Source organism: Dipteris shenzhenensis, chromosome 27 (assembly GCF_047967505.1).
Source record: "Dipteris shenzhenensis isolate YYH24624 ecotype China chromosome 27, Dip_SZ_1.0, whole genome shotgun sequence".
NCBI classification, from domain to species: Eukaryota; Viridiplantae; Streptophyta; class Polypodiopsida; order Gleicheniales; family Dipteridaceae; genus Dipteris; species Dipteris shenzhenensis.
Genome location: NC_141622.1, coordinates 7397328 through 7413708, shown reverse-complemented (window position 1 = coordinate 7413708; position 16381 = coordinate 7397328). Strand labels below are relative to the sequence as shown.

The following is a 16381-nucleotide window of genomic DNA, read 5'->3' as shown; positions in this document are numbered from 1 at the left end:
AGTAAGGGTGGAGCTACTGAAACGAGCATCATCACCCGTGAATCCTAAGTTTGATCATACATAATCAAATACATCTGGATGTAACAATGAAAAGAAAAGGACTGGAGCGGAGCGTAATCCTCCGTATGTCATGTCTCCGTGGCTGGTGCATAGCTGGCAATGGGACGTTGGTGCCCGTCAAGGGGTGCCGTGTGTCTCGGTCTCCTGGACGAGGCTCGACGTAAGACCAGAGCCACCGTGACCCCCGTGGGATGTATCCCGGGTCTAAACAATGACGGGAGTATTATGTATGATTTGCACTCTATTGATAATTATATTATGTATAAAAAATAAATTTTTATACATAAATTGTATCATATTGCCGTTTCTTCTGTTTCCGTTCTGGCGGGGGGCCGCAAACTCCGTTTCTTCTGTTTCGGCTGGTAACTATGCGCGTGATCCCTCGTATCCAGATGTTGAGGGCCTTCGAAGCCCTCTGTTGCTGCTCCTGTATGGCGGCTGAAACTGTTATGCTCTAGCCGAGATAGCATGACCTCGGATAGATGGGTGGGCATTTTCTCTTAGATGACCAACTTTTGGAATAGTTAATGTGCGTAATTGAAATGGTCAAGAGAAGTAACTGCCAAGGTCCTAGGTGAGGGTGGAATGGCATTGACTAGGTAGTTCTGAGTGCTAAGGCCTAGGTGCACCTAAATGTGCAATAATGCCAAGGGACAAGTGGTTTTTAATGTGCCCCAAGAGAGGGGTAAAAAGGTGCATCAACTGGAGAGGCTAAAATGATGACATTTGGCAAGGAGAACTATCTAGGGAAATGAGGGTCTCATGGATAAGCATGAAAATAACGAAGGAATGAATTGAATCTGACGATCTGCGATCCACGAGAGTAGGCTGGGTGGAACAACTAAATGCCATCGCCCGTGAGCTGAGTGAATGGAGCAATAGAAATTCAGGCTAGAGATAAAGTCGTTGACAGTTGGTATCAGAGCCACAGAGGAATAACTTGGGACGGATGGTCGCTGGGAAAAAAACGTAGGCGCAGATTTAAATTCCAGATTGTGCGCTGTCTTATGGGATTAAGCCGTCGCTGGTGATTGTTGGGGCAAGTCGGCAGTGCATAGATATTAAACGGCTGCGCACGTATTTGTTATCTGAAGCACCCGTTTTATATCTAGATGGAGGATCACGCTCCTACAGCGAAGCAGCAGGAGACCAAAGGCAGCCATTGAAGACATACCAGGACACTTTTCGAGGAACATACAGTTTCATTCGTTCTGAAGAAGACGATTCGAAATCTCGATTGGTCAAAGTAACGCTTTGCTAGTCTTTGTTCCCATGAAGATTCCGAAATACGTGACGAAGATTATACGGGACGTGATCCTGAGTAATCGATGGGGTAACAAGAAAAACAGGGAGAGTCGTCATCGACATTATCTGCCAGTCTGTTGTACTTAACTGATATTACAGGCCTAGAAGGTAGCAGGTGGACGGACGCCCATTAGGAGCGCCTTGGTATCTTAACGGTGGATGAAAGGAGGACCAAACGATATTTCGAGGAGAAATCAGGGAGCCCTTCTTTCCATACAATTTTTTTTCCATATGGTCCTGTTATCTGTGCACCGAAAAAAAATAAGGGACGTTCAGAGTGTTTTATAACTGAAAGTTTAGGACGCAGGAGGGAAAAAAAAAAACCATCTTCCATTGTGAAACTATGGAGGCAGAAGGGCAGAATTCTGGGGTGAATCCTAGTGAGTCTAGAGTGCAGTCTACACAACAGAGGTCACATCATGCAGCACCTACTTTGATCGGTAGGATTTCGATATTAGAGGATGCTTTACAACAGATTATGAACCAGCAGCTTCAAGTGAATGCTGGTCAAAATGAGATCAGGGAGATGGTGCAAGCCTTGTCGGCTAGACCATCTAGAATTGATAAGGGCAAAGCTCCAGCAGAGCCAGAGCCCAGTATACATTCCTTAGAGCGCGCAAGGGTCAAAGTGCCTAATATCGCTAATTATAGACCGGAGAAGTACGCTGGTTGGATGACTGAGCGTAGCTCTGATGTGATCGAGGTTTGGTTACACAAGTGGGAAGAAGCCTTCGCCATTTGTGAAATTAGATCCGATCTAAAGAAAATCCGCGAGGCCACACACTTGATTATTGAGGCAGCGGGCAGATGGTGGATAAAGCAACAGAAGGATCAAGTTGCTCCAACCACCTGGGAAGGGTTTAAAGTTGAATTCAAGAAACACTTTCTCCCACCTGATGAAGAATCCTGAGCTTGGGATGCTTATAGAAATCTTCGTCAGAGGAGTCTGTCAGTGGCAGAGTACACTGACAAATTCAGGGAATGTGTTATGAAAATAACAGACCCTCTCCCTATGTCGGTTCAGTTAAAGGACTATATCTATGGACTGAACGACAAGATCAAAATGGAAGTTCAGGCTAAATATGTGACTACATTAGATGAATCTATTGCAGTAGCCCTGAACTATGAGGATGCCAGAGGCAGATCTGGTGGATTTGTGCAGGTAGGGACTCAGTATGAGTACCTGAAAAAAGCGGGATTTTCGAGGAAATGGGTTTCAAAGACAAGTGTCTCGCAGCCAAGTGGCCAAACCAAGCAGGTGAAGCCGGTTGAGGGACCAGTAAAAACAAGTACCACCGTTGGGGTGAAAAGGAAAATAACTCCAATGGCAGCCCGGGCTTGGTCAAAGTCCTCGTTGACCCCTGAACAAAAAGAGAAATCTAGGAAAGAAGGATTGTGCTTCGGCTGCCTTCAGCGACATCAGTGGAAGGATTGTCCACCGAATAAAGACCGTCGCACGGCTAATATGATAATATCTGAATGCGACGTGGAAATGCAGGAGAGTCCCAATGCGGAACATATGCAGATGCAACTGGCGGGACCTTCTCAGAGGTTAGTACCTTGTTTGTTATGTGTATCCGTTGCTAAGTTAGTGACGAGTGCACCTGATAACATCCTATCTAAGCCCGCAGCAACGGGGTATACAGCCTTCAATGATACGGAGTTAATTAAAATGAAAGGGCAAGTGGCCAGTCATGATGTCATTGTGTTGTTTGACTCGGCGTCAACTCACAATGTGATTAACTCCAAGCTCGTGAAGAGGCTGAAATTAAAGACAAGTCCATTTGACTATGCGTATACAGTCAGGATGAAAGATGGAAGTTCAACTGAAGTATGGGACCAAAGGGTTACTCAGTTGGAGCTTCGGATTCAGGACTATGCTGAGAAGCTTGATTTTGAAATGACCAAGCTTGCTCATGCAGATATAGCCCTGGGTATGGCGTGGCATTCTAGAAAGAATCCAGCCATCGATTGGAAAAAGCACGTATATCAATTCAAGATGAATGATGTGCTTTATGTCTTCCGAGGTGAAAAAGATATACCTCAGGGACCGTTGGTTTCCGTGCTAGAAATCAGAAAAGCTCAAGTAGAGTTTTTATTGCTTTGCACGGCATCGGTAGAGCCGGTGGATGATTCTTCGGCTAGCACTGATGTTACGCAAAGTGGTGAGATGGCCAAGCTGGCTAATCTTATAACAGAGGAGTTCTCTGAGTGTTTTAGGGATGAACTACCTTATGGGTTACCTCCAGAGTGGAAAGTTCAACATAAGATTGAACTGATCCCAGGGGCAGAACCTGTAAATAGACCTCCCTATAGAATGAGTTTTGCTGAGGAGGCGGAGGTGCGTAGACAACTGGAAGAATATCTCAAGTTGGGGCAAATTCAACCAAGTTTCTCACCTTTTGCTTTGCCAGTGATATTAAAGAAGAAAAAGGATGATACGTTTCGCTTCTGTATAGATTATAGAGCATTGAATAATATCACTGTTAAGCACAGGTATCCGATGGCTCGGATTGATGATTTGCTAGATGCATTACATGGAGCCGTGATTTTCAGCAAAATAGATCTTAAGTGTGGCTACCATCAAATCCGGATTAGAGCCGAGGATGTGCATAAAACCGCTTTCAGAAGCAGGTTTGGTCATTATGAGTTTTTGGTAATGCCCTTCGGACTTACCAATGCTCCAGCGACATTCGTCATGCTTATGAACGATTTACTACGTCCGTATATCGAAAAGTTCGTAGTACATTTTATTGACGATATCTTGATATTCAGTAAGAGTGTTATTGAGCATCGTGAACACTTAAGGATAGTGTTCAGTACTTTGAGGAAAGCGAGTCTTTATGTGAATAAGAAGAAAACTATACTATGTATGGTTAGGCTTGAATATTTAGGGTTCGTAATTATTCCACAGGGGGTAGAAATGGATCCAAAAAAAGTGGTTGCGATACTAACTTGGCCAATCCCTCAGAGTCTGACCGCGTTGCAATCATTCTTGGGATTTATCCAGTTTTATAGAAGGCATATCTAAGGATATTCCAGAATAGTATCGCCATTGACTGATCTGACCTCAGATAAAGTACCTTTTATTTGGGGATAGAATCAACAAGAAAGTTTTAACACGATAAAACAAGCTGTGGTCTCAGGACCGGTGTTAAAAATAGTTGATTCCCAGAAACCATTGTTCCTAGAAACCGATGCAAGTGGCATTGCGGTAGGAGCAGTTCTCCTTCAAGAGGGAAGGCCAGTAGCCTTTGAGAGCAAGAAGCTTTCTCCCTCTCAAAGGAATTGGCCAACTCATGAATTGGAGTTGTATGCTGTTATCCATGCTTTGAAAACATGGAGACATTATCTGTATGGTTCAGAGTTTTATGTGGATGTAGATCATGATACTCTGAAACATTTTTGTAAACAGCCTGACTTGAGGGGCCGCCAAGCTAGGTGGGCAGAGCTCATGCAGGAGTTTAATTTGACGATTCGGTACCGAAGAGGAAAAGATAATAAGGTGGCTGATGCGTTGTCTCGCATTATGCACAACTTGAGTTTCACGGTATTAGAGAGTGCTCTAATGACTGAGATCAGAGAAACTCAAAAGGTGGACGAGTTTGTCCAGAGCTTGTGGCCTAAAGCTCATGTGTTAAAACGCGGGGAAAATGAAAAGGATGACCTGACATCCAGAAAAGGCCAAACTTATGCAAGATATACCATAAGGGATGGTATGCTAGTTAGAAATGGCAAGGTTACTAGGTGGAATTGACTTACATGCACAGTGGCATGTCCATCTCATAAGTGCTTGATCGGATAACATGAGGGGAGGGGGGTGGGAGAGAGAGAGAGGGAGAGAGAGAGAGGGAGAGAGAGAGAGAGAGGGGGGGGGAAGAGAGAGAGCATTTCCATGGACTTTATAGTGGGACTGCCTACGACACAAGGAGGATATAATTCTATCCTTGTGGTGGTTGATCGTCTAACCAAGATGGCTCACTTCATTCCGACTAGAGAGTCTGTTAGTGCCCCGCAAGTGGTGGATTTGTTCATTAGACATATATTTCGTCTGCATGGATTGCCTAGATCCATAGTGTCAGACAGAGATTTCAGATTTACTGGTCATTTTTGGACAGCGGTATTTGAGACACTAAGGACTGAGTTGGGAATGAGTAGTGGGGATCATCCTGAGACGGATGGTCAGACGGAGAGAGTCAACCAGACTTTAGAGAATATGCTGAGGGCATATGTGTCATTGAGGCAACATACATGGGACAAGTGGTTGCCATTGTTGGAGTTTGCCTACAATGATAGAAAACATTCATCTATCGGGTTCAGTCCGTTTCAACTGAACTATGGTTATAGACCAGCCAATCCGACTATAGTTGGAGTACCTCAGAAAGTGCTTAGTGCCGCGAACTTTGTAGTTCAGATGCGGGAGATGCTAGCACTCGCGAGAGCTAATATCCGTTAGGCTATGGATAGAGCCAAGGTGTATGCGGATGAAAATCGGTCTATAAGAGTATTTAAGGAAGGAGAAAAAGTTTTTCTCAGAGTTCCTTCGCACTCGAAGTCGTTGACTTCAGGAGAGTGTGCTAAATTATCACCTCGATACTGTGGGCCGTGGTTAATTCTAAAGAGAATAGGCAGTGTAGCCTATAAATTAGAATTGCCACACAGGGGTGTAAGGTGCACCCGGTTTTTCATGTTTCGCGCTTAAAGAAATTTTTGCATACAGGTGACTCACTAATCGAAGGTGTGGTTTTGTTTCAGGAGATAGAGGATATTGCAAGGCGCAAGCCAGCAAGAATCCTGGACCGAGGAACAATGCAAATACAAAATCGGAAGATACCCACGGTGTTGGTTGCATGGCATGGTCAGCCTCTATCGGAAGCTACCTGGGAATCCGTATACCAGTTACGGAGAGTGTTCCCAGATTTCATCATCGAGGACGCTGATGCTTGAAGAGGGAAGGAATGTTATGCTCTAGCCGAGATAGCAGACCTCGGATAGATGGGTGGGCATTTTCTCTTAGATGGCCAACTTTTGTAATAGTTAATATGCGTAATTGAAATGGTCAAGAGAAGTAACTGCCAAGGTCCTAGGTGAGGGTGGAATGGCATTGACTAGGTAGTTCTGAGTGCTAAGGCCTAGGTGCACCTAAATGTGCAATAATGCCAAGGGGCAAGTGGTTTTTAATGTGCCCCAAGAGAGGGGTAAAAAGGTGCATCAAGTGGAGAGGCTAAAATGATGACATTTGGCAAGGAGAACTATCTAGGGAAATGAGGGTCTCATGGATAAGCATGAAAATAACGAAGGAATGAATTGAATCTGACGATCTGCGACCCACGAGAGTAGGCTGGGTGGAACAACTAAATGCCATTGCTCGTGAGCTGAGTGAATGGAGCAATAGAAATTCAGGCTAGAGATAAAGTCGTTGACAGAAAGGGTTGCCTTTGCGGGCTCCCGTTTTGCCACGTCCACCCATCTAGTCGTCTCTGCTATAGCCGACTGTATCATGGCTATCTGTGCCCCCATCTTTGTGACTAGGGTCCCTCCAGGCGTTGCTCTGAGGGTCCCGAGCTCCTCTTGAAGCTGTGTAATGTCGTGTCAGAGTCCCTGGATAAGGGTGCCCTGCTTGGTATAATGCAGGCCTGCTCCTAGGTGTATCGGGCCTGCTCTTGGGTGTAATGTGTCAGCTCTGCCGGACAGGCCCGGATGCTGTGTATCTCAGCCAATAGGGAGTCCCAAGCATCTGGCGGGGGCCTAATGTCTTGGAATTGGATCTCGAGAGGGGTTGGAATGAAGGTGGGCTATTGAGGTTGTACTGAGGGTGGGGACAGTATGATCTGGGCGGGGGAGTGATGTAGGAGTAGCGAGGTTGGACGAGGTAATGAAGGGTGGTTGACTGAGAGGTAGAGGTGATACGAGGGGAAAGTACTGTGGAGCCGTGGCTGGTGAGGCCAGTGGTGAGGCTACTGGAGAGGAGACCTGTGATGATGATGCAGGAGAGGGGGAGGAGAGAGGTGGCGTAGATGATGAGGCGGATGATGGTGGTGAAATAGTGGTGGTAACCATAGAGGTCGAGGATGTGGTGAGCGGCATGGGCTCTGGGTTGGGCCCTTTCTTCTAGGCCGTGGTGCTGTCAACTATCAAACCGCTCCGGTTGCTGCGTTTGTTGAAGTCCTCCAGATTGAGTTGCTTTTGTGTTTTCGCCTTGTCACCGTTCCCCTTCCCCATCTCCATGCGTATGCAGATTTGGATCGAGGGGTCTCCTGCCTAGTCTCTTGTCCTCATCCCCCTGTTCCCTTCATTATGGGGGTAAAGAAGGGACTGCAGGAGGTCGAAGCTGCTGTTCCCCCCCCCCCCTTCCCCTTGGAGGAATTTAAAAAAAAAAAAGGGGGGGGGTACGGAGGGGGTAGCGAGAGGGGTAGCAGGGGGTAGGGGGGGGGTAGCAGGGGGTAGCGGGGGGGGTTAGCGAGATAGCGGGTGGATAGCGAGGTAGCGGGGGGGTTAGTGAGAAGGGTAGTAGGGGGTAGCGAGGTAGCGGGGGGTTAGCGGAGGAGGTAGGGGGGGTAGCGGAGGGGGTTAGCGAGGGCGTGGCAGGGGGTAGCAAGGGTAGCAGAGGGGGTAGCGGGGGGGCTAGCAGAGGTAGCGGGGGGGTAGTAGAGGTAGCGAGGGGGTACGGAGGGGGTAGCGCAGGGAGAGAGCAGGGGTAGCGCAGAGAGAGAGAGAGAGAGAGAGAGAGAGAGAGAGAGAGAGAGAGAGACGCAGGGTACTGTATGCAACAGTATGAACAATCGGGAGTTGTGCCAAGTTTCATTGATCTACATTCATACTACTACCACTGCCATATACCCCCAATCCAGTGGCAGTATGTTCTTCATCATCACTTGTAGTTGCATATTTTGATCCATTCTGAGATCAGTTTATTCTTGAAGTTCATGCACTAGTACTATGCTTGGCTGGAAGACAAGTGTTTATTTGATTGTAGAAGATTTATTTGGTTTGTGTTTTAGATAAGGCACACATGAATGTACTGATTACTTTCATTGGAACATCAATTATATGTGTACTTGCTTATTGTATGTGTTGCATAATTTGAAACTCGGTATGAAGACCTTTGTATAAATGGATGCTTAAGCATGTGTGGGTGTGTGGATTTGTATGTGTGAGAGCATGTGTTTATACTATGGTCTACACCCACTGTTGGGCACTGATGACGCCACCATAGTAGCTAGTCCCTGCTATGCATGATGGAGTTTATGGTTTTCAACCTTATGAGTGACTATCATGAGATTGAAATCGCACTATGTGTTGTAATTCTTAGAGGATGAGTTTGGGCATGTTCCTGGATTCATCTAGATATATGTATAGTTCGAAATTCAAAAATTCAGTTTGATTGATCAGTATTCTTATGCTCTGCATGCTACATTCAGGCCGGCATCTGAGTCGGTATCATTTCTGCAGTTTTTTTCTTTTTGTAGGAGAATTACATTCAGGGTTTTGCTGTTTGACAATATCAGATGTTCCTATCTGGAACAATTTTGAAACCCAGATGGCTGGGTAGTGATGAGCACGTAAGCGTAGTACTAGTTTTTAATTATTATTATCATTATTATATCCTTTACTCATAATGTTGTTTAAAATCACTCTCAAACTACCTCTCTCCTTTGTTTCATTTGCTTGTTTTACAAAAAAATTAATTTCTTAGATTGGATGTATTTTAGTGTAATGAATGTACATATGTACAATCTCTGCATGTGCGGGGGAAGGGGGGGTGGATCTTGGAGTTTTTTGAAGCATTTTAAAAGTAGAATTATGTACGGGACAATAATTATGTTTTTGTCTTTTCGGTGGTGCAAACAGAATGTCTTCTGCAGCCTACCTTGCAAGCTATCTAGCTCGTGCAAAATATTTACCTTTGGGTGTTATTTCAACATCATTGAAAAGGTCTATCTGAGTGTTGTTGTTTAGTTTAGTTCTGGTTCCATAATTAGCTTTTAATACATGACGTGGTTAACAAGAGTATCAATCCTTGTACTTGATTTCAGTAGTAGCTTGGTGGTGTGAAAACTGTGTGACCAATTGATAATAAAAGTGGTGTAACTGCATCCTTGGCTAGCAGATTAGTAGATTGGTGCGTGAAATACACCGCACGACCAAATGAAAAGAAAGGTGGCTTAACTGTAGACTCTGGAGTTCATGGTGTGTTCTATTCTGCTTGTCAGGTAGATCATCTCTGCAATACTTAACAATTATAATTGTATTATTTGTTTTTTCTCTTGTCAGACCTTAAAAGTATTATCTTCCCTTACATGTTTTCATGTATGACAGGCTCTTTCTTTAGAATTTCACTGAAACTTAGACTGGATTGCACTATTTGGCCCATTCCCTAGTACAAGAGCAAATAATGATTTAGTCAAAGAATGAAAAGTTGCGTGCTTGCGAGTTATCTGATGTACTGCCATCCTGCCTGTCACCTGATGGCCTGGCAGGCTGTTATGTATGTGCTTTGTTTCAGGATGAAAAAACTGATGGACGATCCAGAGCAGCGCCTCGTTCTGTACAGTCTACCCATCAAACAATTGCTAAGACATCAATTGAATCCACTAAAGGTAGATTCAATGCTTTGTAGGTTTCCATCTGCGGGCCATTTTGAGCGCATAATCTTACTCAGGTTTGGTCAATGTGCATGGATGCAGTTATGTTTGCCAACTGTGGTTGAGGAATTTATGAGGCAGGCGATGGCAGCAGAGCTAGTGGACAATGGTGTGTTGTTGGAAGTACACAGGAACATTGAATCCCTTGCCTCTAGTACGTTTGGTGGCATCAATCGACTTGACATGTTTTTCCCATTTGATCCCTACCTACTGAAGCAGTCAGACAGGTTGGGCCTCATCCGTTGTCTTTCTGTGTGCAGAGAACTATCATATTGTTTATTTGTTCATTTACTCCAGTCTTTTTTTGGGGGATGGGGGCATGTGTTGTTGCTTCATGTCTTACTAGCATCTTTCCCTTCTGTCTAATCAAGCTTCAAGGACCTTGTAGTGGACATTGGTCACGTAATGGGAGACTTTGGTGGGGAAAAATCCTTGTAATAAGTGGGAATTTGTCTTTATATCTGTGATGAACTTTAGTCGAAAAGGTGTCGAACCTGGATTAGTGAGTTCCCTGAATGGTCACGCAGAAAAAGTTAGTCCAGGGCTGTGTCATTTAGGGCAGGTGTCCCTATGGACTTACCCTCATTGCAGGCTAATTTTTTTGAGAATTACAGAAGCAAGTGGCCAGCATTGACAGGGACATCTTCAGCGTAAGACTTGAAGAGCCCTATGGTCTTGAAGTGAGTGAATGGAGACTTGGCCTTAGTTATTACAAGAACAACAGTCAATGAGTATATCAAGTGTAGAAAATTTGTGATTAAAATTTGTGTTGAGGAATCAGTGTTAATACATAAACAATTTTATGGGTTCCTGGGTGAGTTTGGTAGAGCGGTGAGTGGCACAGCAACTTTTTTGCTTCCCCTCTTGGTCTGTGTTAATCATAGTACTATAGTAGCGCATCTGGGGTTAATTGCAAAATGATCACAGAGGCTGGCGCCCTGTCTTGAGAGAGATGCCAAAAGGAGGCCAGGTACAATTAACGGTCGTCACAGTTCAATTTAGATTTTCTGAGAGAGTTGACAAGTTCTATTGTCTGGAAGAGGAATTAGCTGATGCTCAGGCAGACTAAGTTTGAGCACTAAAAAGTTGACGGCTTTGTTGTTGTAATACTTTACTGTAAGGCAAATGATTGTACGCCGGAACATCCTCGCTGTTATGTCTTTTTTGCTGCTAGTGGGAAAAACGGCAGGATCCTTGTTGTGAAAGATTGTCCTATGCTGGTCACAATGTAACGTGAGCCTAGTCCCCTCCCGCCTCCAATTGAATGGTAGGCGCAAGGTTTATTAAGCTCATTGAACTCACATGTGATACATGCTTTCAATGGCAGGTGCACACAGAGATCACTACTAGCTGAAGTATTGAAGAGTTTATGGTCAGAGACAGACATTGTGGAAAATCACGGTTGTCATCTGCAAATGAGTGTTTGAGATTGAAACTGCACTATGTTGTTTTTAGAGGATGAGTTTGGGCATGTTGCTGGATTCATCTAGAGATATATATCTATGCTAAACTGGGCTTCTTTCCTAAAGTTACACAATAATGTGTAACTTTAGTAAATTTGGTTGTTTTGTGTGTATACCAGGCGTGCATTGATTTTGGAGAAATATGGTGGTTTTACAAAGAGAAGGCAATTCAATGATTAATTGTATAGAATAAGATGACTGTATTTGGCTAAAATTTGTCATTGGATTTGCGTTTAATAGACAGAAGCATTCAATGGCAGCACAAATGTGTTTTTAGTAGAAATCACTGTTAGTTGAAGTACTTGAGAGTTTACACTTAAAGACAGACATCGAGAGAATCAGTTAAAGACAGACATTCGATTTTATGGCTTAGAATTAACGATTCCAAGCGACAAGGATAGCTCAAGAATTGGGGGGCAATTTGCTCAAGAACAGCTGCTTTGATTAGAGGATCGGTTATGATGCAATGAAAGGGTATGATTGCACATAAGGGGCACAAAGAGCTTAGAAGAGTGATACTTGGCACTGTTAAGAGATCTCAAAGTATTTTTCGAAGTAGATTCAGGGAAAATACTGTCTTTGATATATAGGGGGCTAACCTCAAAGTAGACTTCAAGGGTCAATCAGCTAAGGACATTTCAAGGACATCTATGCTAAACTGGGTGTTCTTGTTTCATTGTGCATTGATAGTTGTTTCTATGTATACCGGCAAGCAATGATTGCTTTCATGTGGAGAGCCGTAGTTAAACATTTGGAGAAATGTGGTTGTTTTTCGTATGAGAAACTAACCTTGAGTTTCTGTTTTTGTATGGATGTTATGGCAAGTACTGCAGGTATATACGGCCAAATTTTATCTTTTGGTCTATGGTGCAGTCCCAAGAGAATGAGGACATTTCGGATATTGAGTTTGAAGGTAATGACAACGGTTTGGTTAATTCAACTTGTGGCCGACACTTTCCAAAGGAAGCTATGAAGAAACACAGGGAATTCGGCGAAGAACATGGGAGTGCTAGTGAAGATGAAGCAGATATTGATGCGTTTGAGCTCTCAATGAATCGTATGTCTTTGACTCCTGGGGATGCTTTGCCGATGCCACTTTCAAAGCCTCCAAAACTACCGGCAAAGCCTCTTCCTTTACCTGCCAAGTTATCTTCAGAACTTTCTTTTCACTATTCTAGAGCATTATTGTGAGAACTCGTGTGTAGTTGAGAGGTCTTCACATTCAACTGAGTCTCATTCATGGTGTCAAAATACACCCTTGCACTTTGAAAGCCAAGAGCAGGTGATCTTCTAACAAAAGATGCTGCTGCTGGACTAAAGCTTTGATGGTGCCAAAAGAATGGAAAGTACAAGCAATAATGGAGGCACATGGTATGCTAGTGGAGAAAAAGGATGCCCCACTATAGCAAGAGATGATTTAATGGGCAGGATAAAGGGACAAGATGTGAATTCAGCCTCTACGAGGTGATGGGAAAGAAGCTCTACTGGGCAGTTTGGGCTCTGCAGGTTTCTGGATTGAAATGAGTCAAGTTTCGTAATAGTGTGCTGAGAATGCTGCACTATCTTTACTGATCGGAGGCTTTTTATATGGATACTGGATTGCCCAAAGATAGAACGGAGAAAAGCGTATACTCTCAGAGATGGAAGGTTTTCTTGTTTACTATTGGTTGTAACATCATGAAAAATGCTTCTTCAGTTTATAGAGGTCTTGGGAAGAGACAAATTACGTCCCTTGCCCACTTAATGCAATGGAGTATTTAGTTTGGTTTCTTTTTCTCGTCATTCAAAAAACTGCAGGCAGACTTCGAAAAATTTTGGATTTTTTGAATTCTGGTTGAGCCACGTGTCCTAAGTGTAGACCATTGATATGGGTTGATCTTAACCGTCTATTTAAAGCTTTTGAAGCTTTTTAGCTTTACATAATTGTGGACGAAATAATAAATTTCTTGCACCTTCTCAAACAAACCCACTACATCTCTGCTTGAAGAACAAGAGCCTGCTAGAGATCATTTACAGATAACTGGCGACGGCTTTGGCCTTAGAGGAGAGCTTATGATGCAAATTAGGATCTGCGAAGCAGGGGTAAAGCGCCTGCGAAAGCCAGGCCTGTGGAACCTCTGGCTCGCAGAGAGGAATTCCTCGGTCAGAATGGTATATTATGGTCGATCTTCCGTCTATCACCTGCAAGAAGAGAGTATCAGTTGGGAGAAAGTAAAATAGGATCGCGCTACAAAGCTCAGGAACATGTCGAAGCAAGCCACTCACATATGCTTTGAATCCTCTGTTTGATTTTTTGCCGAGACCGATCGCTGTTGGTGGTGCGGAAATAGAATTCTAGAATTGTTTCTAGGGCGATTGTGCTGTAATCCTGTAATCCAGTGGCTATTATGCATGAATCCCTCGATCGTTCAGAGACAACGGTGATCACTTTCATCATGAACCACTCGAAAGTTACAAGAAGATGGATCCTTTAATCTTTTCCTTTCACGATTTTAGATTTTGATCGTTGAGGAACAACACTGATCAGCTACCACGTTGATTCTCACAAACATGTTCTCAATGGCCGGCGCAAGAAATCAATCTGATGCTCCTCTTCTAGAACTATTGACGTCTTCGAGCAACTCTGGATTTTAGATTTTGATAGTTGAGGAACAACGCTGATCAGCTCCCATGCTGATTATCACAAACGAGTTCTCAATGGCCGGCACAAGAAATCGATCTGATGCTCTTCTTCTGGAACCACTGACGTCTTCGAGCAACTCTGGTAACTTAGCGCATTATGCGTGACTGAGGAGGTTTGCCCTCATCATTCACCGTCCCATTTGTGCCGCCACGACATGGCTGATCCGACCCAATATGCAATCCGCCTTGATCCTTGTGTTGTGCTCCCAGTTAAAGTTGGAGAAGGATCTCATGAAACTATATATCGAAGGTGATGTAAAATCTTGCAACGAAATCCATGGAAGAGATAGACAGCCCAAAAGAAGGGAAGGATGACATTGATTCGGTAACCTCTACTTCAGTGCCTCGCCATGGATTACTGCTTTGCCTGAGCTGCAACGATTCCTTGTCCCTAAGTCCTTTTGTTCAAAAGTAGATGCAGCAACAGGAGCAGGGAGGAGCAAGAGCACCACACGAATCAACTGGTAGGCCTAGGATACCTCTTGATGATAACGTTTTCTCGGTCCAATTTGTGCCTTTTGGATTCGATTTCCTCACGCCATGCGCTTGTCGAAGGCCGTTTCACGCTAGGCGTCCATAGCGGGCCTTTCGTCGTGCACGGAAATGAGCAAAGACGACCTCCATATAACTGAGGCGAAGACCGTCACGTTCAAGAATTTATCCTATTAGCATCAACCAAAACTAGACTGATGCGAGTTCCATGACCTTGCAACTTGCAGCGCCTTTCTTAGCCGTCCGAGGAACCTATCTATGTGCAGCTTTGGCGACAAAATCATGACTGGGTGCAATTGATGGAACACTGAGGTATGTCGGGTGAAACTTGCATCATAGTAGTGAACAGAGGCATCACCTCAAGGATTTCGTGTCCAAAATGATGCAGTTTTACAACGTGCTTGGGACTCGATTATCAACTACCGGACAAGGATTTGGATGCCCTTATCTGAGTCTCTTGTGATCACGACTTGCAAATCATGATGGAGGAATATGACAGGCTTGAATTCGGTGGTTGGCTCTTTTCCTCCTCTCTTCACGAGGCTTCTTAGCTTGGCTTGAAAGATGAAGCTGATTGTTGCACCAATCCAGACGAGCATTTAATGGTATGTACAATGGGATGCGCTTACATCAGCCTTTTCGCATCACATAATCGTCATCCTTTCAACTTGGGAAATTGGACAATAGTATCCCTTGGATTGTAGATGAGATCAATGGCTAGGAGTTAAGATCAAGGTCTAAACCATGGGTGAGATGTCTACCCACCCATAAATGCTCAACATGGCCTTTTGTACACATCAACATACCATTGCCTTACACAAAGGAGCACTCTCATTGGTACACCTCAAATCTCTCTCTAACCCCTTGAAATTAGGAAAGATTGATAAGAGGTCCTTTTGAGATCCCATTTCTCCCCTAATAGCTAGGGGCAATAAGATAAGGGTAAGAGTGCTAAAGATCTTGCACAAGTAGAAAGGACACCGAAGCTTAGTATAGGGGTGCTTGAATTACAATTTGTCAAAAGGAAAAGAAGTGGGTTGTCATAAGGTGCATGCAAAGTGTCATGCATTCTTGAAGATAACTTTTGTCGACTAGCGACATGGGGCATCATCCAAAGCTTACCAAATTGTAACACCAACAAATTAGATACGGTTCAAATAATCGTTATAATATTGGTGAAGCATCAACATGCAAGCACCTAGACCCACAATTGAGTTACCTTAAAAAAAAGGAAGGAAGGTAGCATTAAAGAGGGAAGGACTATTTGGGGATAGGGGATTGTTGAGCTTAAGGGCTTAAGGTTGCTCTTGGAACTGATCGCAAATGACACTAGGAAACAATTGAAGGGGAGACAAAGATAGAGTTTGAAAAAATTATTAGGACCTTTTCTTGAAGTAAGAAAAATATCCTCCAAACTCGTATGAATACTCTGTCCTTATCCTTGTTTTATATGGATCTCCAGGGCCAAAGGTCATTACAGCAGGCTCTAGTTGAAAAATGTGCCTAATAGAGCAGAGCTAGGCCTGCATGCAAGGAACATGACTGTGGATGCATATGTTTCAAATACATAAGTGCATGGAAATGGATTAGTGGTAAGAGGAGCATGTTGAGAGTAAGGTTTAAGTCCCACCTAAGGACTATTTACAAATGTTTATAAAGTAGCACACAACATTTGAAATTTGATCCTAAATCCTACAATTATATTAAACACACACACACACACACACACACACA

At 43.9% G+C, this 16381-nt stretch overlaps 1 protein-coding gene across 1 annotated transcript in view; it reads left to right on the top strand.

The window, feature by feature from the left end:
- LOC147883813 (uncharacterized) overlaps positions 1 to 13241 on the top strand; it is a 46721-nt gene extending 33480 nt beyond the window's left edge. The window contains exons 12-16 of the mRNA XM_087398115.1: positions 9217 to 9300; positions 9476 to 9578; positions 9846 to 9965; positions 10053 to 10237; positions 12307 to 13241. Of these exons, the coding sequence (XP_087254241.1) occupies positions 9217 to 9300; positions 9476 to 9578; positions 9846 to 9965; positions 10053 to 10237; positions 12307 to 12664 (850 nt within the window). The 3' untranslated portion in view covers positions 12665 to 13241. The remainder of the gene's footprint in view (positions 1 to 9216; positions 9301 to 9475; positions 9579 to 9845; positions 9966 to 10052; positions 10238 to 12306) is intronic.
- The last annotated feature ends 3140 nt before the right edge of the window (positions 13242 to 16381 follow it).